This window comes from Chenopodium quinoa, unplaced genomic scaffold (genome assembly GCF_001683475.1).
Source record: "Chenopodium quinoa cultivar QQ74 unplaced genomic scaffold, ASM168347v1, whole genome shotgun sequence".
NCBI classification, from domain to species: domain Eukaryota; kingdom Viridiplantae; phylum Streptophyta; class Magnoliopsida; order Caryophyllales; family Amaranthaceae; genus Chenopodium; species Chenopodium quinoa.
Genome location: NW_018744722.1, coordinates 797,451 through 822,166, shown reverse-complemented (window position 1 = coordinate 822,166; position 24,716 = coordinate 797,451). Strand labels below are relative to the sequence as shown.

The window sequence follows — 24,716 nt, the reverse complement described above, 5'->3', positions numbered from 1 at the left end:
ATTCTCCTTATGTTTGAGGATTTCAAGTTCTCTATGGTCAGTGTCGACTTGAATGTTGCACTTGTACCTATCAACGAAAGCGTTTGCTATGGATTCCCAGGTAGAGGTCTTTTATTTTTCAAGAGAAAAGAACCATTGTTGGCAAACGGTCTCGAGAGATAGTGAGAACAAAGAAGGGAAGACTTTCTTATCGATCCCTTCATACTCATTATTGTTTCAAATGCTCTTAAGTGGAAGTAAGGGTTATCAATTGCCCTAAATTTTGGGATGTTGTTGGCGCTGAACTTCTGCGGAAGAAGATCTTTATCCACCGAGACCCCTTGGGATGTGACTTTTTGAAACTTGTAGTCGCTGGACAACTTGCTTAGGCTTTCTTGCATGAGGTCCATTTGTTGTTGTTTCACGGGATCATCGATCTTAAGTGCGAGAAGCTTCAGTGTCTCAGTTACAGTAGCCAGTTGATTCTTGAGGTCATTGACTTATTCTTGAGTTTCCATTATGACTCTTGCTTTCCTCTTGCGGGCTATAGTTTTGTCGAAAAGTTGGACTTGTACGAAGAGGTTATCTTTGATTAATCGTCCTTCCTTTCTTGACCACGCGCTGTAAATTAAGCCGATTTGCGTTTTAATTACTTGACTCGAATCAACTTGACTTTATGGTTTTTTTATATGCATATTTTTGGCAACAATAATGTACATATTTTTAGGGAACTAAGTATTATTATTTATTGGAGGATTAATATCCGACTTACCCCCCTAAAAAAAATGACGGAAAAAACGTGCGCACAAGACTCTCTTAATCATGGTCAAAACATGTGTATTGGTGTGTGTATTGAGTGTAAGTGACATGTTTGGACTCTTGTGTAAGACCATGGGACTTAGTGCCTAAACTGACTAAACAGACATTAATTCAATTAAGCATCATTGTCGGCAAAATTAACCGATTAAACAGAAAACTGACTAATCAGACATTAGGTGATGACTCGACAAATAATCCGAACTGTGGGCCAAGCGACAGGACTGGCGTCACAATATGGTGATTGGCGCAAGACAATTTAGTTAATGTCTGGCGCTACACACTATACAGTGGCACTACAGCTCAGACTTTGGCGCCAATATTGGAGCTTCGGTCTGGGACTGTTTTCGGTATTATTATTCAACTGGGGTATGCCTAAAGTCGTAATAGGTCAATTCCGATTAAAAAAGAAACTTTATTGACTCAAATTAATTAATTAATTAATTAATTAATTAGGAAAAGTTCTTTAAGTCATTAATTTTAGTCTCAACACAAATCAACAAACGGTTAGGAGAAACATAGAATATATATGCACAACAAATAATGCACAATTAGTCAAGTAGGCACAATATGATGCAATGAGTTCGCAGCCTAACCATGGCTCTAGTTCTCTAAAGCTCGGGATATGGTTTAGTCAAATAGGGTCCATGGTTAATTGTCCGGATGCACCGCGCAGAAGCCTAACCGTGAAGGGTTAGCGCGTGTGGATGGGACACCGCGAGTTTTTTAGAAAAAACTCACTTCCATGGTTTGGTGAATTTAACATCTCAGATGTACCCTTTGTTGCCAAGAGCGTTCAATCGGGTAGATAGAGCATGAATTCCCAGAGGGTTATGTCCATATGTAGAACACATATGGGTTTCAGAAAAGTGAGAAAAAATTCAATCAGGAAGCAGGATCGAGCAAACAATACGAAAAACCGGTCGAAATTAGAACGCATATTTCTGGCTCGTTATTGGGGGAAATTGGCGCCAGCAAACAGAGACTGGCGCCAACTTTTAACTGTAGCGCCTGGCGCCAATACTGGCGTCTGGCGCTACGGCTAAAAGTTTGGCGCCAAGCTCTGGCCCCTGACGCTACTTCCCACATGCCTCAGCAGCTTTCTGTGCTCGATAAAATCTTCCAGTTTCGCGTGGTGTTATTTCAGTCCTAGTTGTGAAAGACATTTCTCAAATTTCCTACGTTTAAAATCCTATGTTTTTGACTCATTACGGATGGTCTTTCAAATGAGAACCTTTTTATGCATATGACAATAATTTTAATCAAAATTACGCACATGAAATACTTAGAACTTTTAGAGTCTCATCCACTCATTCTAAATCATTGCCGAAACAAATTCAGGAATTAAAATAGAAATCTTCCCCAGTGGAGTCGCCAAAAACCGTAGGGAATAATTTCAAGCCTTTAAAATCCCACTAGCTTGAACCCCACTGTGATCATACACTAAAGTACGGTGACGTCCAAAAGGGAAGAAGATAGAGCAAAAGAGTCGCCAACAAGTTTTTTAAGGAACTTGTAAACCATCACGAGGTGAAGGTTACACCCCTTAATGATCCAAGAGATCGTCAACTCCATAAGGTCATGAACCAAATAAGGGTTCGGGGATGAAGGTACAAATCCAACCTAAAAGAGATTGAACCTGCCCTAACAATAGGCCTCTACTTTATTCTGCTCGTATTCATGTGCGCTTTCTGACTAACATACAATCAATAGGATTAACCCTAAACCTGTTTATTCTATGTTGGTTGAATATTAATGCACACATAAACTATTATTGGCGATCACTTGAATTATAATCACAATTAACCCTAACAAGATTATTAATTATCTTATTAAGCGTGATTGCAAGTACCAATTTCCCTTAACATGCAATAAAAGTGATCAAGCAATAATATAAAATAATACATATCAAGCAACATAATAAATAATCAACATCATGAATAATAATAATAATCAATCATAATCATGTTCATGTTAATATTAAAGCATAATAATAGCAAGATTCTAGGCATGATACTAACAAGATTAATAACAAACCCTAGCATGTCACTAAGCAATAAAAATCAAATCTTTAACCCTAACATGATACTAACATGAATAAATATTAGGAAGAATATAGGAAGCATCGCAAAAATCATAATAAGCATATTTGATATTATAACCTTTTCCCTAAACATGATACTAGGAATATCATAATAACAATATAAACATGATTTCTACATCATAATATCAATTAATCAATTAAAGTACTTACTTTGATGCTTCGTACCTCTTTCTAATAACAAAATACACACGTTAGTAACTTCAAGGAAAAATAATAATCAAAGCAATTAAATTAAATAATTGAAATAGAAATTTGGGACCAAACCCTCAGAAATTAAAACCATTCACGTCTAGGGCGAAGGCAACTTCGAATATGGCTAAGTGTTTCTTGATCTTGTGAATGCGGAATTTTGTATTTGAGAAGCAAAAAAGAAAGAATACTAAAGAATTAACGTTATTGAGAATTGATGAATGAAAGATCATGAATGTTGGCAATTGGTGAATGAAGAGATTTGATGAGAATTGATGATAATTGGTGAATGAAAACGGAGTTTTTGATACGATATTTATAGAGAAAATCATCCAAAAAAGATAATTTAACAAAACAGAGTCTGAAGATCGCAAAACAATATTGGCGCCAGCCCTGGCTAGTTGGCGCCAGCACCAGTGGCTAGCGCCAATGGCTAGCGCCTGACGCCAATCCTAGTTCCAGGCGCCAAGGCCTGGGGTTGGACGCCAAACTGTTTTTCAACGCGTTTTCGAAAATCTGATAAATTTCCCGTACTGGAAGATAAAATAATATAATTCCATCGAAAATGCTATTTGGTCTTAATTAAAACTCTGAAAAGTCCTAATTGAAATTAGGAATGAAAAGAACCTTCTAGAATGTTCTAGAAGACTAAAACAATTCCTAATTTCATTAGGAATGATAAATTATATTAGGCCCTCCCCTAGATCATTGGGCCGTACATAAAGCTCAAACTGGACCCAGTTTAGTAAATTGGCCATAATTTCCTCAATATTCATCGGAATTGGGCTTATAATATATCGTTGGAAAGGTCTTTGCAAACCCCATCCAACTACACCACTATTGGACCCATATCATGGACCAACCAAACTATATTGGCTGTTTTCTTAAAATAAAATTTTCAAAATCAGGGAGAAGAGAAAAGAAATAAAACTTTCCGCAACACTAGACCTTTCCACACTTTTGTTTCATTCGATTATGATTCGACGTGAAAGACACTCATCACCGGGTTTGGTTTTGGGGAGACACAAATGGGTGTCTACAGTAGGTAAAGAAGGACCCGGATTCGGCTCGCTCCAAAATTATTGATCTTAAGGCCAAAATTAAAGGTCTTAAGGAAAAGCTTGAGCCTCTACAAGAGGCCAAGAAAGAAGCCGAGAGGGACAAGGAGCGGGTTGGCCGCCTGGAGATGCGCCTGGCGAACCAGGAGAAGCAGCTGTAGGCCAAGTTTAAGTCCCGAGCTGAGGAGGAGAAGGAGGCCCTTGTCAAACAAATGATGGAAGATTATGAGGCCATCATGCGGATGGTATGGGAGGCGGTACAGCCAGGTGCTGACTATAGCAATTGGAAATCCAAGTTTGACCAAGCCAACGAGGATTTCAATGCTAACCTTCTTCGACAATCTCAAGAGGAGGCGAACAAGGCTACTGCTGAGGGTGAAGAGTCCGACTCCTCATCGGGCTCTTCTGGGGACGAGTAGGGAGACGAGGAGGATGAAGAAAATGCTTAGCAGCCGGCGGGTGAAAATATGGATGATGCGGCTGCCAATGTTGAGCACTTCTCCCCTGCTACATAAGCTTTTTATTATTTTCTTTTGCGGCCGAATGGCCATTTATCTGATCTTCCGGCCTGTGTACCGACTAAAAAATGTATCTATACCGACCAAGGGGTCGGGTAACTCAACAATTCTCCTGGCTTAGCCAGTTAACACTTTTTCATTCGTCAATTTAGACGGTTGTTTAATTTTTATGAAGCATCCGGTCATTTGGCCGGTTTTATTTATATTGGTGTTTATGCATACTTTAAGAATTTTAGCTAAGTATTTTAGCCCGTATAGTATGCGAATGTTCTTGCCCTGGACGGATGTCGATTGGTTTCGGTCAATTGGATTGATTGACTTAGAAATTATTGATACTTAGAGGAGTATGCATGGTTTCTAAGTCAATCAATCACTATGGTGATTGCCCCAAACCAAGAGACAGACGGCCATGCAGAGCAGTTGGTTCTTGATTTCATTCGGCCATAGGCCTCGTTAAAATAAGATGCTAAGTTTTAACTTAGCTTATTTGTTAAGAGAAAGTATTCCGCCTGATTTGCCCCAAAGCAGAACAGGCGCATTCGGCCATAAGCCTTGTATACGTATAATGCTAAGTTTTTGGACTTAGCTTTTTTGATTGAGAAAGAGTTCTCCGCCTGCCTTACCCCAGTGCAAAAACAGGCGCATCCGACCGTATGCCTCGATAGCCTCTAATCATGAAACAGTGACCTCTTTCCAATTGTACTAGAATAATTCGAAAGACTTTCGGCCTTTTAGATTTCACTTTCGATTTATTCAAACAACTGCGGATGCGTTCTTAGCATTCGGTAGGGCCGTTTGATGTATTAGTAGAGCAATGTGCCACCCAAATGGGAGATGCTTCTCCTCGACGAATTCGCCCGAATGAACGTCGTCGGTTATCTGACTCATTTTTTAGCAGACGGTCATACTCATGTTGGAGTAGACTGTGGTCGTTGGCCTCTATTTTTTTATTAATATCCGGCCATTGGCCTCTATAAAATTGGTAAATAGCCGTTAAGTGTTGGACTTAACTTGAAAATAGATTAGTAGGGTCGACTTCTTTGGTGCAGTCGGCTCCTTCAGACGGAATGGGACGTCTGCTGTTGGGACAGACGTTAAAAATAGGGTGGCCATCTGCACATGTACAGGCGACGCTAGCATAATTTACAAAAAATAGCAAGAAGACAAGTTTGGGAAAGAAAGACATATTCTCATTAATCAAAACTTTGAAGCATTTACAAAAATTCTTAGAAGTATTACTTTTTTAAGTTGTCTACATTCCAAGTTCTTAGCATCCGCCTACCGTCTGATTCTTCCATTTGGTAGGTGTCGTCTCTTACTTCATCATAGATACGGTAGGGGCCGTCCCAATTTGGGGTTAGCTTTCCCTGCTCATTCGCCCTACCGACTGCCTCCATTTTCCGTAGCACAAAGTCCCCACTTTGAGAGGACGCTTGTGTACTCTTTTGTTGTAGGCCCGAGTCATTCTCAGACGGTAAATCTCATGGCGCAAGGCAGCATTTCCCCTACGCTCTGGAAGTGAGTCCAATGCTAGCCGCATGGCCTCCCAATTTACCTCTTCGTCATACAGCATGATCCGAAGAGTCGACTCATAATGTTCGATGGGCAGGACAGCTTCTGCACCATACACCATGAGGAATGGGGTTTCTCCAGTTGCCCCTTTTGCGGTTGTTCTGATGGCCCAGAGGATGTGTGGTAATTCATCCGCCTAAAGGCCACCAGCTCTTTCTATTTTCTTTTTTATCCCGTCTGAGATTAACTTGTTGAAGGCTTCAACCTGGCCGTTTGCTTGGGGCCGGCCAACTGATGCAAAGAAACTTGAAACCCCTTGGTCTCCCAACCAAGTCTTGAGCTGAGGCGTCTCAAACTGAGGTCCGTTGTCAAAAACCATAACATAGGCACCCCGAAACGAGTGATAACATTCCTCCATATTAAGGAGATAACATCTTTAGTCTTGATGTTTTTGACCGCCTCTGCCTCTACCCACTTGGTAAAGTAATCCACAACTACCAATATGTAGCGCTTGCCGCCTGGTGCTGCTGTATAAGGCCCAAGTATGTCCATGCCCCATTTGGCAAAGGGTATTGGGCTGTGGATAGCCGTCAGGTCTGTGTCCGGACGATGGATGAGCTTGCCAAACTTTTGGCACTTGTCACATTTATTGACCATTTCCATGGCACCCGACTCCAGAGTAGGCCAGAAATAGAGCCGCCTGGCCTTGGCAGCTAAGGACCTGCCGCCTGTATGGGAGGCGTAGAAACCCGCATGCAAATCTTCGAGGACTTCTTTACCATTCTCTAGGGTAACACACTTCAACAGAGGTTTCAAAAAACCAGTCTTGAAGAGTTCTCCTTGTCTCAGCTCGAAGTTTGCCACTTTCTTCCTCAGAACAGCCGCCTCTTGGGGTGAATCAGGGAGCGTGTCGTCTGCAAGGTAGGCACGAATGATGTCCATCCAGGTTGAGCTTCGGTCAAGAATTCCAATGGGGTATTCATTAGATATACTTCTCTTTTCCATGACCTCCCATAAAACTGACCGAGGCATTTCACAGGAGGCGGATGATGCCAATTTTGACAGAGCATCCGCCTGATTGTTTGAAGACCTGGGCACTTGACTTAGATGAAACTCCTCAAGTGTCCCAACTTCATTTTTGACCGCCTGCAAATATTTTATCATGGCCGGATAAGTGGCCTCGTACGTCCCATTGACTTGTAGTACGGCCAGTTGGGAATCAGAGCAGGCGTCAATCTTCTTTGCCCCTACCTGTTGTATATTTGGAGTAACACTTGAAATACACAAGGGATAAACCAAGGGATAGTTAAGGCTAAAGAACCAAAGGCTTCTTAGATAAAGTCACACCACTAAGAAACGGTTTGGATTCCTAAGATCACAAGCCAACTAGTAGCCTAAACTAGATAACTAAGAAAAGGAAACGAAATTCCAAATCCAAGAATTTCAGGTTTTTGTTTCTAATCCAAGAAATGAATGTAAGACAAGTTTTTTTTGTTTGAATAATTTGCCTTTTTTTATTCACATTTGCTTGCTATTTATTGTAAACAAGCATCCTTAAGTACAAGCTAACTTAAGTGGTTGTTCAGCTCACTTGTTACACGCCTAAGCTAAGTACAAATCAGCTTTTTGTGTCTAGATACATTAATAAAAGAATCCTTATTTAACTAGATACATCAAAGAGAAAATGGTGGTTTGTAACCTCCAAATTATGGCTGAAATAAAATATAAAATAAGAGAGTGTAACTCTCCCTTGATTCCGCCCAACTAAGCAGAAATTTGGAGATGTATTTCCTCTAATATTCACCCCCAAATTCAAACAGCAAAGAAGTGTAACTCCTCCTTGTTTCAAGCCTTGAAATAAGCTTGAATGTATGTGGACAAGGATGTACTTGGATGCCCTTTAGATGCTCCAATCCTGACTGAAATAAACGGCCACTTGAAGGCTGAATTTAAGGCTTGTAATTCCTCTTTGAAACTGATTGTAACTCCCAAGTCAAAGCTTTGAAATTCCTTGTAAAAGAATTTCGGATTCTATGTTTCTTCACAAGCTTAAATGGCTGCCTTTTTGATGTATCTTGCACTTGTACTTTGTGTGAATGTGACATTATATTTTCGAACTAAAATCAGCTAAAAAGAACTAAGAAAAATATAACTAATTTGCAAACTTAAAATATGACTAAAGTTTACAATTTATTCAAAGCATAAAATGAACTAGAATAAACTAGTTAATAAGAACAATAAGAAATTCAAGGGATTGAATATCTTGCTGCCCATGGATAGATGCATAGCACCAATACATGATGCTACCTCTTGAACCAAAGAAACGTTCATAACCAAGTTTTTAGGCTTGGCTACAACACTACCGCCTTGCAATACCGAATGTCGGCTAGCAGGGCCTCATATTCGACCTCATTGTTAGAGACATGGAACTTAAACTGCAATGCATATTCATACTTATCTCCCTCAGGAGATTGACAGATAATCCCTGCACCACAGCCATTCGTAGTGGAGCTCCAGTCCACATACACTTTCCAAACCTGGTTAGTATTGTCCGGTGCAACCGGCCTTGTCATTTCAACAATAAAGTCGGCGAATGCTTGCCCCTTTATTGCCTTCCTTGGTTCGTAAGTGATTTCCAATCCTTGCATTTCAATCGCCCATTTAAGCATTCGTCTAGAAGACTCCAAGGTTGTGAGTGGCCGCTTGATCGGTTGGTCATTATATACTTCTACCGCATTCGCCAAGAAGTAAGGTTTCAGCTTCTTGGGCCATGTAAAGGGCAAGGCCAAATTTTTTAACCATGGGGTACCGAAGCTCTGCGTTCCTAAGAACGTGGCTAATGAAATACACCGGGAGCTGGATGTCGTCTCTTTCAGCTAAGAGAACGGCACTGAGGACATGATCGGAGACGGCTAAATACATGAAGAGCTTCTCTTTGGACAAAGGGCTAACAAGCCTCGGCAAAGAGTGTAGATGAGTTTTCAGCTTTTGAAAGGCCTCCTCTGCGTCATCCCCTCATTCAAAATTGGTCTTCTTTTTTATTGCCTGGAAGAAGTGGAGACACTTGCCACCTGACCGACTGACGAATCTCCCCAAGGCCGCTAGACAACCTGTTAAATTTTGCACTTCCTTCACAATACGGGGCGACTGCATGTCAATTACCGCCTGTATTTTCTCAGGGTTGGCCTCTATTCCCCTTTAGTCAATCAAAAATCCGAGAAACTTCCCAGACTCAACACCAAAGACACACTTTTTTGGGTTTAGCATGACCTTGTGCTGCCTGAGTGTGGCGAATGTTTCTCGAAGATCAGTAAGATGATCTGCCTGTTGTTTGGATCTGACTATCATGTCGTCAATGTACGCCTCTATATTCCTTCCGATTTGATTAATGAAGACCGTATTAATCATTCATTGGAAAGTAGCAGGTGCATTCTTCAAACCAAACGGCATCACCGTATATAACAAAACAACCCCTGATCAGTGACGAATGCCGTCTTTTCTTGATCTTTTTTCCACAGGGGGATCTGATGGAAACCTGAATAGGCGTCCATAAAACTCATCAGGGCATGTCCGGCTGTTGAATCGACATAGCTATCCTTTGGACATGCCTTGTTGAGGTCTGTGTAATAAACACACATGCGCCAAGTTCCATTCGGCTTCTTTACTAACACAACGTTAGCTACCCACTCAGGGAAATTGCACGGCCGAATGAACTTGGCATCCAGCAGCTTTTTAACTTCGGCGGCTACCGCCTGACTTCTTTCCTCGCCGTGGTTTCTTTTCTTTTGCCGGATGGCCTTCTTTTTAGGATCCACGGCGAGTTTGAGGACAGCGAGATCCGGGCTGATGCCTGGCATCCCTTCCACTTCAAAGGCAAAGATGTCTTTGAATTCCCTCAACAGCTGGTGCAGGCTCTCTCCCAGCTTAGCAAATGTGACCATCCCCACCTTAACCGTCCGTTTTGGGCGACTATCGTCCAGAGGGATATCAATGTGTTCGCCAGCAGGCTGGGGACGGAGATCATCTGACCGTTCCACGGTCAGCGATTGCTATTGTTTTTCTTTTTTGACCACCACCAGCTGATCAGTCTTTCTTTTCTTACCGGCTGGTGGGGCCGACTGTTCTTCCTCGACATCGTCAAGGTCGATTGTCTACTTGCCCCGGCCGGATGATGCAGCCGCGGGCTTGACGTCCGAGAGATAACACTCTCGAGCCGTCTTCTGGTCCCCATTGAGGGAACCGAATGTTCCATCATCCTTCTCATACTTGAGTAGCATGAGAGCATTAATGATGACGGCCTAACACTCATTTAGAGTGGGTCGGCCAAAAATGAGGTTTTAAGCTGTGAGTTCTTCAACCACTAGGAAACGGATGGTCATGTGTCGACCGTCTCCCCTGTTCTCCAGGCGAACGGGTAAGTCAATTCATCCGACTGGGTGCACAAGTCCTCCCCCAAACTCAACAAGGGTGTGAGAGACCTCCATCATGCTATCCGGTTTGTATTTGAGATTGGATAAGCATTTGATGCTGATGAGGTCCGAGGAGCTACTTGTGTCAATCAAAATTCGACCAACCAGTTGGTTGGCCACTTTGCATTCAATGACCACAGGGTCATCATGCGGCCGACGGACTTTGCATCTGTCCTGCTCGGTGATGACAACCTTAGGGAAGGCGGATGTGCCTGCCGCCTCTCCTTCTTCAACAAAGTTGACCATCTTTCTTAGATGGTCCTTGGTGCCCCGAATTATCGGGCCGCCACCGGCAAATCTGCCTGCTATTGTGTATACCGGATCTTCATCGGTTTCGGCACTAACAGCAGGCTGGGGAGTCTTCTTCTTGGACTGCCCCGGATTTGCCTTGGAAGTCACTTTGGACTTCGCATAGGACTTCAGTTGTCCCTTGTCGGCCAGACGGCCAAGCTCTCGCTTGAGACTAAAGCAGTCGTTCGTGTCATGGCCGACATCCTCATGGAAATGGCAGTGTTTGTTTTTGTTCCGATTTTCAGCGGAACCTTTCATAGAGGGGCTTCTCGAGAGTCATCTAATCCTTGATTTCCAAAAGGATGGAGCCGCAGTCCTTGTGGAACTCGTACCTTGGAACGTACGGTTTCTACTCTTTTTTCTTCTTCTGGGCCGGTTGATCAGAGTTATCAATGGCCCAGATTTGTTTTTTCTTTTTGCTCTCTTCTGGCTTAGGAGCCGGCTGAGCAGGCCGACACTCCTTCTGTCGGTCACACTTCTTAGGGTCCGATTGCTTATAGAAGGAGCAGAGTTCGGTCGCTTGTATATAGGCTTCCGCCTCTCGTAATGCTCCTTGCAGAGTGAAAATTTATTTGCGGACGAGTTCATACTTGAAAGTAGACTCGTCCTTAAGGACCCTTAAAGAAGTCTGTGAAGGCGACCTCATCAGACAGCCCATGAATCTAGATTCACACCAGATTGAACCGCCTGACATAGGAACGCAGGCCTTCTCTATATCTCCCTGTTGTACATTGCCCAAATCAAGGCTTGTCTTTTTTGCAGGTATGTTCATTAGGGGTGAAACAAACTCGGTTTAAAACCAAACCAAACCGAAAACCAAACCGAATAAGAAATTTGGTTCGGTTTTTTTTTAAAGTGGTTTGGTTTCGGTTTTAAAAAAAAATCGGTGTGTGGTTCGGTTTCAATTTCGAAAATGAAAAAACCGAACAAATCAAAACCACATCGAAATATAGGCCCAATCCCAATCAAACCCTAGCCCAACTGTGAATTACCCTAAATATATAAAGTAAAAAAAAAAAAACCTAATCATTCTCAGCCTCCCTCTTTCTCTTTCCACCCTTTCTCTCTCCTTTCCCCTTCTCCTCTTTCCCGGATTCCGCCCAATCGCCCATTCTCTCTCCTCTTCTTCGCTTTCAAAGTTTCGTTCTCCTCTGTTCTTTTCGTTTTTCTTGTCTAAAATTCGAATTCGCTTCACCATTAACAAACACCATCAACTAAATTAAAGGTTTTGATTTCGAACACCATCAACTAAAGGTTTTTCATGTCCAATTCGACTATGTAAACTCTAGATCTAGAGTTTTCATGCTCGAATTTGACCTTTAAAACCCAAATTCGACGCTTTTTCGGTGGAATATGAGGTATTTCCTCTTTTTCTTTCTTTTAATTTGGTTTGTGTTTTTTTTTTCTACTAATTTATGTCCAATTTTTTCTGATATTTTGGTGATTTTTATTCCAATTAGTTCAATGAATTTAGGGTTTTATCTTAAAATTTTCGAAATTGCAGCAGTTCGATCTTTATGGTAAATATTTCTAGGAATATTTGCGGATCTGGGTTAAAACTTGTTTAATTATGTTTGTATAAATAGGTTTGGTTTGGTTTTGTTTGGTTCGGTTTTGATTGGTGTGGTTTGGTTTGTTTTTTTTTTTTTTTTTTTTGCAAAATTTGATGTTTATGATGCTTGATATGAAAATTCGGTGCGGTTTGGTTTTTTTTTAAGAAAACCAAAATTTAAGTGGTTTGTTTGGTTCGATTTCAACGCTAAAGTGGTGCGGTGTGGTTTGCGAAATCAAGAAACCGAATTATGGTGGTTCGGTTTCGGTTTCGGCAAAAACCAAACCGAAAACTGAACTTTCACCCCAAATGTTCATAGAGAAGTTTGAAGCAAACAAGAAAGCAAGCGTCTTGAAGCTATTAATACAACCAGCCGGCAGATTGCCAAACCACTGTTGGGCTATGCCCTTTAGGGTGGCTGGAAAACAGCGACACCATGCAGCATTATCCAACCCTTGTAAATACATGAGGTAGGTGTATGCTAGCAGGTGGTCTTCCGGGTTGGAGGTCCCAGCATAGGTTCCAACCAAAACATTTTTAACCTTGGCCGGCTTTTTGGCTTCGGTTATTTCCCTGGAGAAAGCAGAGGGTTGATCTCCAAGGTGTTGCAGCCTGAGCTATCAATCCATCAGCTGATAGCCGTATGTCGCCTGGCCTCCAAAGAGGGCAGGGTGCATGTAAGGTAAAGCAAGCGACTGGTACAATGGCAGAGCCATGTACTGGGCCAACAGGATCACATGAGGGCCAGACTGAACCCGTGGGTTGCTTGCTAGAGTCTCATGTACAGACTGGGAATACCTCGTAGAGGTATTCCGAAAGCTATCATGGTAAGTCGATTAGAAGCCGACTCTGATAGCTGGGTTTTCTTCTGCTCAATGTAATATCGGAGAATGTTTTCTTGCTACCATCCGGCTGTATGTGCCGGATGGCTTTTCTTGTACCCGTTTCTGGGAAACGGAGTCTGGTGAGGTCAAATTAGGGCAGAGCCTTCTCCTTGGGAGCAGGATGAGGATTCGGCTAGCGGTCCCTGACCGATTTCTGTTTACCAGCCTGAGCTGGCTTCTTGGCCGACTGCTCCTTTCTAGGAGTAGGCGACCTCTTGGTGGCAAGTTGTTTGATTTCAACCCTAAGACTGCTCAGGAGTTTTATGAGTTTGTCTCGGGTAACGGGAGTTGATCCTGCCGCCTGGGAAGGATCACCCGGCCGCCCTGAGGGCTTCTTTGGCTGACCAGCAGTTTTGCTTGGCCCCGCCTGGTCAGGGTGACGCTCCCGCTTTTCCTTACTGCGGATGCGTCTAGAGATAAGGGATCCGTTAGGATCCACATAGGTTTCGACATCAGCTTCGTCCCCTGAGTCATAGTCCGTCTGGACCACTATATTTTCCGGAGGCCGATTGGTCTCAGGATTCGGTATAGGGACTTGTGAAGCCATCTTAGAGGTACTCTCCCCACAGACGGCGCCAAATGTTTCAGGGGTTTTTGTCCCTTGGGAGAATTACAACACTAAGACTGGATCCAGCAAAGGGCGCCTGTACTTGCAAAGCAAACAGACCGCCGGATGGTCGGTGGTCCGCCTCCAAAGATTAAATTAGTAATGTACTCGGAGTAAAACGTGCGGAAATAAAGTTATCTGCTTGGATTCCAAGCTCAGGTGTACTGCATCTTGAGAGTGACAGTTCAGACAATGATTGGTATTCAATCAAGGTTAGGTCATAAAAGTTGTCTAAAATTCTAATCCCCATAAATGAGGGGAATGTTCCATACTTATAGGGCTCTAGGAATGTGTGCCCTTTCTAGGGTTTCATGCCCTAAGAAAGTGCACGCCGATTATGCAGGGGCCCTTGGGATTTAGGCCTTGAAAGCCGCCATTCCCAGGGGGCCTGATCTTGCCTACCACGTGTCACCATCTGGAAGGGCCAGCTTGGCGCCCCTCCTAGTGACACGTGGTTGGCTCGGATTGGCCAGCTGGTTGGGTAAAAATACCCAAATCACTAACCATGTGTCACCCAACCTTGAGCCCCAAGATGGGTTCGATTGGGCCACTTCCTTTTGGCTCGTGTCCATAACCCGTCACCTGGGTCCACGGCCCCCTTGCCACAAATGCTGCCACCATGGCGCGCTGCCAACGTGGCACGCTGTCATGTGGAGTGTTGCCAAGGTGGCTGCTGCCAACTGGAGCGCTGCCAACGTGGATGCTGCCACTTGGTGGTTTCCACGTGTGTTGCCACATGGCGTGCTCCCATGTGTGCTGCCACGTGGCACGCTCCTATTTGGCGCGCTTCCCTTATTTTTACGTGGCTAGGGTTTTTTGCTTGTTACTTGAAGAATTTTCCCGTCTCGCCAATTCCTAAATTTTGACTTGACATTTAAGATTCTCTGACGCTCGATTTCGAAGCTCCAAGCTCGAATTTTTTAAGTCTAAATATAAATTACTCGGTCGACTCATTAATTCCTTCTGAACTAATTAGTCGCTTCGGCCCGTTAGTTGCTTAGGCGTGATCCGAAGGGTTCAGTTAAGATTAAGCTGTAATATTAATTATGCATTCATATTATTGATCGGATGCGACCTCCAGCCAAGCATTCCGATCACTTGACCTTACTGAATATACTAGCTTTCTAATAATTCTGAACCCACTATCAGAATAATACACTTGTTCAAAGGACACCATTCCTTTAAATCTCCCACTTGTCCTTCCGAACAAATGAGCTTTTAGTGTATAGCCCCTTTCCTATGTCACTTAATGTCTTTTCATGAACTATAGGGTAAGATTATTCGTCATCCCTATTACGTCCAGAAGTGTTTCTTGAAATCCAAGTTTGACTGTCAATAAACAAATGATTTCTAAAATCCATCTGAGCACGGCCATGCATTTTCACAGTCTCGCTCTTCAAGAGGCCTTGTAAACAACAAAGACATATTCCCTATTGTTAGTAGGGGGACATTCTCAGTCTTGTAATGTAAGCTTCTCTTACTAAGAGGACCTAGCCTCCCGATTTCCGTCGTTATAATCCCCATGTACGGCAGACGTTTGACCAACATCAAAACGGACTAGTACTCAAACAAGAGACCTCACAATACTCATGGTCAAGGAAAAGAGTTCCGATAGCAATAATGAGAAATATACTTATGAGGATTTTGAATCTCTTAAAGTATTCTCATAAGTCGATCCAGTATGGTTCTAAACCAATACCTGTGCAAATGATTTATGTCCTTGTAGCACAAGAAACGGTGCTATAAATCATACTGCACACTAATCTCAATTGGTCATTAATGGTCCACCATTTAAATGACCTTGATTAGGGATAATTTTCGATTAAGATATTTAACGTTCACTTAATAGGTGTTTCTCTATCCAAGACATGGTCTTGATACCCTATTTTGAATATTCTTTAAAATCGAATGGACTCATTATTTAATTCTAAACCACAATTAAATAGTTTTGTGGAATATTTAGGAAAAAAAATTTATTCCACGATGAAACTTCACAACGTTTCATCTTATGATAAATGGTTTTCCCAGATGCTTTAAGAGTAGTACTCTTCATAAAACATTTATAGAAATCATACCCATATTCGATATGCTTGATTTCTTTCACGCAATTGGTGAATGTTGTCGTTCACTTATTGCATAGGTTTAGTTATAATTACTTTGCTAATCTTAGCATCTTCATTACTGATCACTTTCCTAATAAGATGATAAAATTTAAGAGTGTCATGGAATATATGTCATTTATGATTTATTGTCCAAGTGATGGCTCCCACTCATTTTCATGATTGAGATCTTCAACTTTAAGGCAACAATATTCTCAACATATATTTTAGTAGACTTCTTGATGATGCTACACAAAACGACTCACGATGATTTGGGATACCCTAATAACTTGTGATCATGGAAATTTACTTTAAATTTCGACACATTACACATGAATGCACCTCCATGTTACCATTCTCAAGCCACGACTTATTGTTAGCTCATGCTTATAAACGGCTTCCTTGTTAAGGATCTAATCCTTGTTAAGGCTTGTTCTTGCAACATCAATTCTCAATTTGTATTTGTTTCCACAAGTCAAGAACACATCTTGTTACTTATCCAAGTACTTTGGATGTTCTTGGCCATAAACTAACGATCTAATACATAGATTCAAGTTGATTAGTGCTATATACGTACTTCACATGCTCTAAGCATGTAAGTCCTGCGACGATTCCATATCATAGCGTACATGATGGATTAAGTTGTAGAGTAATTCTCAATATTATTCCATCCATGTGACATTTTAGCTCATTCAGTTTCACTGAGTCTTGCTTAAATTGTTCGCTATGTGATACGGTTGAAAATCTCTTACTAGAGTCTTTCTTGTTTGACTTGGTATTTAGCCTAGCTTATACCTAGTTCAAACTTTTACTTATCTTTATACATATGGGTTGAAAGCATTTCAAAGTCCTTCATGTTCAACATGGTAAATTTTTTTACCCGTTTAAACATTTAATTAAGTCTATACCATAGAACTTAATTCCCAATATGTACTAAGTATCGCCTTTAGCTTGGTCCATTGTCGAAAATACCTTCAAATCTAATCATTTAGCATTTGATATTTATTTCATAATAGAGTTCGTAATCTTCTCATTGGACCTTTAGTTTTTCTCCCACTAAACTTCTTCTTCATCAGAATTTCTATGTTTCTCCATAAGCCAACCCTCTTATTAAATTTATGAGAAAACACGTTCCAATTCCTATATCAATGCTTCCATTAATCCCATGACGGATTCCTTGAGCTTACTTTCAAATCTAGCATTATTTAGATTTTCAAAAACCCTTAGACTATTTTCATATTCACTTCCAAAATCCTGTTTTAGGAAGGCGGTTTGGTTATCTATTTTGCCATATTTCATAAGTGAAATTTTGCTAGATCAATCAAAAAAAGACCTAAGCATTCCGATTGGTGAATAGGTTAAAATCAACTCCGTGAATTTAATTATATCCCTTTCAACCAATCTAGCTATGTATGTATATACATTTCCATATTTGTTAGTTTTCTCCTTGAAAACTTATTTGCAATCGATGGGTCTTTCACCCTTCATGCAAATTAATCAAGTTTCAAACATGATTTTCAAACATGGGGTCTGTTTCAGATTTTCATGGCCTTTAACCATTATTCGGAATTTTGGATTTGTCATAGCTATCTTACAAGACATTATTCCTTTACTATCTAGGGCATGCTTGAATTGAGGGTAATACATTAACAGGGTAATAAAAGTCAAACTTGAAAAAACAAAAGAAATTAGAGGTGTTGTTGTAGGAGACATGGTGCTTACACATGAAATAAACTAGTTGTGCCATTAGGAAAAGAGAGAGTTGGAGGAATTATTACTCCCATAATGAGGGTAATAGTTACCCACCCTCCCCCTAGTGTAACTATTACCCCCAAAATGAGGGTTGTTTTGGGTGTTTTTGTCCCTCGGGAGAGTTAGTCACAAAGATTGGTCCGGCTGAGTTGTACCTGCAAAAACAACGGAGACTTCGGGTGGTGGAGCTCCGCCTCCAACGATCAAGTTACTAACTTGAAAGAGAATAAAGAGTACGAAAATTTAGAAGGGGATCTGTTTGGATTCCAAGCTCAGGTGCTTCTCTGATGAGAGAGAAAGTAGGTGTAATAAATGATTGAATGTGTCCCCAAAATGGGGAAATATCTCCCTATTTATAGGTTCGTTGGTAGAAGTGCCCCTATCTAGGTCGCTTGACCTAGATTTTGGTGGACTGCGCCGAATTACGGCGCTTCTTGGGATATGGGCCCTTGAAGGCCGCCATTTCAGAAGCTTATCTAAAAGGGACACGTGTTAAGAGGCTATTGGGCCACTTAGGCCATCATGAACTTGACACGTGGCCTCCTTACATTGGTCCACATGTCTAGGGTATTTTTACCCTAAACATTTTCCCCTCACAAGGGTCACATGAATGTCACGTGACGGCTGTGACACGTGTCCACCTATCAAAACTGAACAGTGACAACGGATAGTAAAATTTGAATTTCAAACGGGGATGCCCCCGTTTTCACCTTCTATAAATAGAATTTTACCCCCCCTTTTCTCTCACTTCATTTTCATTTGACTTTATAGAGAGAGAAAAAGAGATTTTTAGAGAGAGATTCTCTGCTTCCGTCTGCGTCAAAGTTTTCTAGATTTCCGTGTGCTAACCTTGCAACACCCGGTCACCGTCTGTAGCTGTTTTCAGAGTTAAAAGTAAGGTAACCGCCTGTACCATTTTTGCTTTTCTTTTCCAATCTTGTATACATTCTTTTTTTTCGTCTGTATACATAGTCTTAGAAATAAAATAAGTTCTAAATACACACACTCGTCACTGCCTAGGACACTCAGCCGGTCTCTCGGAAAGGCTGAGTCTAGAATAGGGGGTTCCTTTTCTATACTGTCGGAACTCCTGTGCTCATCTCCGAATTCCTCCCTCTCTGTGCCTGTGCATGACACAATGATCAGAGTCAAACAGACGGCCAGAAAGTGTAATCCCCCATATTTTTAAATATTTTATAAATGTTTATTTATAATATTTATTTGTTATTTTTCATAATTTAATTTCCAAAGTTTCAAATTATTAATCTGGGTCGAAAATTATTTGAACAAATTATTTTATGCACCTTTATTCTACAAATTTATGTCCAATCACACAAGTCTAACCCATTTGTTTACTTAATCGACCCATTATTTTTATAAGGACCAATCTTCCTATTTACCCTACAATTCTCTCCTATAAATACCCCATTAATCCCCAAAATTTTCCCACACAAAAAGGTTAGTCTTATTTTCTCCTTTTTTTTATTAATTGGTGTAATTATAATTATTGATTTATGGGTTTTGATTTTATTGTTTGAAATTAATTTAATTAGTATCAAATTGTATTTTGATGATTAAACTTTATAATTTCATATTTTATAAGTGACAAAATTTTCAGATTTTGTAAATTTTATAACCTAGGGTTTTTAATTATTGAAAATCATGATTTTAGGAGTTTTATGAACAATTGATTTAGGGCTTTTATAGTAATGATGTTTTGAAATTTTGGTGATTATAACTAATGATTAGTTTAACTTAATTCCAGATTATTTTGAACACTTAAATTCGTGTTTTAATTTTTAAATTTTCGTTCGTTAATATTAATCCCGTTTTAATCCCGGTCAGGTTATGAACTCATCCGATTTTGATAAAAAAAAAAACAAGTATGGTTTTCCATGTAGAAACAACGTTTTAAGAAAAACTCACTACCTATGGTAGTGAGCACCACCCTCTCGTGGCCAAATTCAGCCTTTAAATATGATTTTCGAGCAGTTTTTGATTTTAATGAAGTTTTTTTTTATACTTAAAATATTATCCTTGAGTTTGATTAATAAATTTAATTATGTTTAAAGTTAATTAAGCATAAATATATATTTTTATTGAAGCTTTAAGTGCTGGAAATAGTTTTAAGTACAACTTTTGATGTTTTATAAAAAGGGTTTAATCACCCATTAAAAAGGGAGATTATTAGGGGTTTTTAAACAATTTTCAGATTTTTATTAAACTTTAAACTTGCTGTAATTTCATGTATAAGAGTGTATTTTAAGGTTTTTATGAAGAAAATTTAAAGAACTATATATAAGCCTTTAATTTTAACTAAAGGGAAGGTTTTAAAGTGATGTTTGATTTGGATTTTGAAGGTTTTAAAGTAAGTTAGTATTGCTGTAAATTTGATTGATTGGGTATTGATTGAGCTATTATTGTTTGGTTTAGGAGAGGAATTTATTGAAGGTGATTTCTAGATAGTAAAGTGGCATACCAATTCGTTTGCTCAAGGTACGTACAAGTTACGAAACCTTGCTTGTAGGTGCATGTTTAAGGACAGATTGAGAACTTAGTATCATGTATAGGATTGACTAGGTTAGATAGTTTGGTTATACATTGTGAATTTCAAATGATGTGCACTAGTTTATAATGCAAGTATTATTTGTGCTCTAATTATGCAAGGTGCGCTTAAAGGCAAAGGTATGTGATTGGTGTAAAGATTAATTTATTACTCATTCATGATTATGCAAACAGAATGAGTAAAGGAAGAATTCAAGTCTTATAAGACGAGGTTAAGGTTTTGGGGTGCCTTATGCACTCAAGGTGTTTATACACCGAGGTAGTAAAGGAATAAATAATAAGTGTTGTTTGTCACTAATAAATCAAGAATTGAAATTGGAAACTTGCCTTGTTTGATTGAATTGTGTTTAGAATGTTTGTATTGTTATGCATATGAGTCATCACTAAGTCTAAACATGTAAATCACGTAAAGTGCAAGATGGATGAGTAATAAAACTCTGGATTGGTGCACATCTGGAATAATGACAATCAGGGGCTGGGGTTCATGGGGTATTAGCCGTGTACTTTTATCGAGGTCGTCTGATCTACGAGTCTCCTATTTCAAATATTATTTTTTAAAACTAGGATTTAGGTGAGATCTCATACTAACTACAGTCACGGAGTCGCGCCCGTGGTCGTTGGATGTTTATTGGTGTTTCCGAAATGAGGCATGGGGTTTTTCTTTTATTGATGTTCCAAATGGAGCATGGGTTGGACAACCTTGTCTATTGCATAATCCAATGAATAAAAATAATGATTTACCTATTATTAATTAATGGAGTCTTAGTAATATAAATAGTTGAGTCATTTGCCGAGTCTATAAACTAATGATGCGTAATGGTTGATTATTAGTATCATGTTAGGGATTTCTTTTATGTTTTGCAACTTATGTGTACTCAGCTTTGTTGATTGCGTGTTTTGTGTGTCTTTCTTTGGCCATGGCCTTCGCCTTTCAATGACCCTGTGACGATCCAATTTTTACACTTGTAATATTGGGGAGCAGGTTAACCACAGGTTCTTACACACGCAGCATTCGCATCAGGGTTGTGGGATTTTGAGTGGAGAGTTGGTAATTATTCGCAGTTTATTTCTTTTCATAAGTTTGAATTTTATTAAACTCTGGTTTATTTATTTACTACTTTTGTGGGGTTTTGAATAAGGGCCTTAATGGTTCCAAGTTGTATGATTTAATTTGGTTATTGGTTTTGAAACTTATTTAAAACTGAATTAGTTTTTCCGCTGCTATTTTCTAAAAAAGCCTTAACGTTTGAACACGTGGCGGTAGCACGCCAGTAATTCTCTTGGAATTGTTCAGGTTAATCAAAAGTTTTTAAGAGAGAATTATTGGGGTGTTACAGAAAGTCTAAGAGCCGGCGCACTATATAAGTGCCTGCCGACGAAGTTTTTCCGGATGAGGATTATGAGGATTTGAGGGGAGCGGCAATTCTGATGAAGAGGCTCCCTCTTCTTCCGGGAGCTCAAGCGTACGCGAGGTAGACGGTGAAGAAGTCGCCTCCTCTAATGGATCCGGGGAAGGATCCGGCAGTACTGAGGCCGCTGAAAGATCGGGGGCCGAGACTTCTGGCTCCGATCAAGATAATTTCGCGACTGACTATCAGCAGCCGGCGAAAGTTGCTGACAACCCCAACCCGAAGAAAATTAGGATGCTTCCGAGTGACATAGCCCTGCTGAAGAGTGGCTTCAGGGATTTCAAGGAAAAGCACCCCTTTGGAAAGGGGTGGGATATTATCATCTCGCCTGCTGATGCAGTGATGGCATGGGATGACAAGATAGAGAATGCAAACAATTATTTTGTCTGCTACGAGGCGGTAATAGAAATCGGCCTCCGGTTCCCCCTCCATACCGAGATTAGGAAAATCTTGAAAGGGTATGATCTAGGAGTTTGGCAGCTCACCCCCAACTCGTGGGTGAATATTCTGAGCTACATTTCCGCCTATGAGCTCCAAAACTTGGCTCCCAGCTTCTCTACCTTCGCTCACATGCATTACTTGAGCAAGGTCCCAGGCGGTCACGGGGCATGGTACACTCTTTCCACCATGCCCCAGTATTTGATGAGTTTGGATAAGGTGTCCAAGTGGTCAGGGTGGAAAGACAGGTTTTATTTAATTTCTTCACCAACCCTGAGACACAACCAGACATTGCGCCGGTACAATCAAGAATCGGTTCTTATGGGCAGGAAATGCCCCCTCCCCACGCTCTCTACTAGGGCCCGGGAGCAAATAATGGAGTCGGGTTTCTTTGAAACCACTACTGAGCCCTTGGGGGATGGGACTCACATCATTTTTTTCGAAAAACTAGATCCCCCACCCGGACTACTTCAAAGATGAATGCTTTTTGTCCGCCTGTGGGTTAAGCCCCATGTTTCCCAAGGGTAGATCCACTTGCATCCGACATGTCTGTAGTTTTTATTTTGTACTACAAACTTTTTATGATTTTTTCTAACTTTTATTTTCTCCTTGCAGTCGACGCCTTGAAAATGGTTGACCCAACCAAAACTCTGGCTAAGTCAGCAGCACAACTGCGCAAGGAAAGGGCGCGCTCTAAAAGAGAGCAGCCGTTGAGGCCAAGGAGGCCAAGAAAGGCGGGGTAAGACCGCCTGACTTTAGTTTTTTCTTTACATTTCTTGCAAAGGTTTTTTGCCGGATGGTAACATTTAGTTCTTAATTTGCAAGACTCTGCTAAACGCGTTCCACGCTCCATCTCCAAGCTTTTTAAAAGGCAAGGGGAGGATCTGTAAAAGACCCCGGCTGCAAAGACCGCCAGGAGGGACCCCCCCCCCCCCAGTCAACCTCTACTGCCAACCCGGGTCGTCCCACGACTGGGGGTAAATCTCCTTCTGCAATGAAAATTCTGAGTGAAAGCTCAGAACGCTCGCAGAAGAATGCGTCGGATGTCTCTACAGCATCGAAGGGTTGCCAGCCACCTAATGTTGCAGCCGGTGCGGCAACAACTGGAGAGAAGGAGATTCCTAAGCCCCATCCGGAAATCCAAGGTAAGGGAAAGATTGAAATACCTTGGCCACTTGACTTCATGAGAGTCAATACTAAGGTAGACCCCTTAGGGGTTCAGTCAGCAGCCGGCAACGGATGAATGCCAACTATGCTGCACCCTTCTCACCAAGTACTTCTAATTCTTTTGGTTCAGATCTTACATCCAACGGGCCGGATCTTGTTGGGTTTGCCAAACGGATGGTGAGGACCCTCACCCGGTCAGATAAAAAATTCCATACCTGATCTGCAGATGGTGGACTTTGACCGGATAATGGGCCAACTAGCTGAGGTAAAATATTCTTCAGCTCAATTTTGATATTTTTTTCTTCATTTTTATCAAGTATTTCATAATCCGGCTGCCCCTTTTTCTCAGGTAATGCTAAGAGTGGATGGGCTCCGAGGCCCCTTTAGGCGGAAGCAAGAAGAGGTAAATGACGCCAAATGGGGGGCCCTTGAAAACCTCAACTCTGCTGAATATGCTAATTATATGTGTGATTTAGAGATTAAAGCAATAGAGTTGAAACAGGAGGAGTTGATCTGGAGCTTGACAGCTGCGAATGATAAAGCCACCAGCCGGACTAATGACCTTAAGGTAAAACTGAAGGATGCTCAATCTGAACTCAAGGCATTAGAAGACGCTGACAAGGAGAACACAAAGCTCCGGGCAGACGTCAAAAGCTTGGGGGTGGAGATCGTCAATCTGCGGAATCAGCAGGCAGATGAGATTACCAAGGAGCAGACCCGACTGAGCGAGGAGAATGAGCAGGAAAATGCTGCCCGCCTAAAGATAGCATGGGGGCTCCTCTATCCGGATGTGGACTTTGAAGTCTACAAACTTAGGTATGATTACGCCACTGCGGTGTATGATGCCCAAGTGCTAGGAGAGGCAGCTCCGCCTCGCTTCAAGGATTGGGCTACAGAGCTGGGATATGAAGTCTCAGATAATGAGGAGCCGGTGGAGGACGAACAAAATGAAGGCATCCAGCCTCAGGTGGCTGATGACCAATCAGAAGCCCTCCCAGCCGGTCAGAACCAGCCGGAGTAGCAGCTTCCCCCTCTGCCTTGAATCAGCCTCCCCAAATTCAGCGGCAGTATGCCAAGTTGCTTTCTTTTCCGGATTGTAAGCCGAGTATGTTGTATATTTACCAACTGTGGAGTTGGGTAAACAATTTTCTTTTGCTTCTTCTCCGGATGTTATTTCGGTTAACAATTATTTATGCCTTTGTGCCATTTTCAATATATAGTAATCCGACTCAGTCGGTTGTTTATATATGTTTGTGTTTGAATTTTTTCAATTAGAATTTTGCGTATATACTGCAATTCTTTAATAT

General features: G+C 41.2%; 1 protein-coding gene across 1 annotated transcript in view; it reads left to right on the top strand.

Annotated features, from left to right (window-relative positions):
- Positions 1-24,430, top strand: part of LOC110703504 (nuclear autoantigenic sperm protein-like) — a 41,344-nt gene extending 16,914 nt beyond the window's left edge. The window contains exon 6 of the mRNA XM_021881308.1: positions 23,886-24,430. Coding sequence (XP_021737000.1) covers positions 23,886-24,430 — 545 coding nt within the window. The remainder of the gene's footprint in view (positions 1-23,885) is intronic.
- Positions 24,431-24,716: the final 286 nt, after the last annotated feature.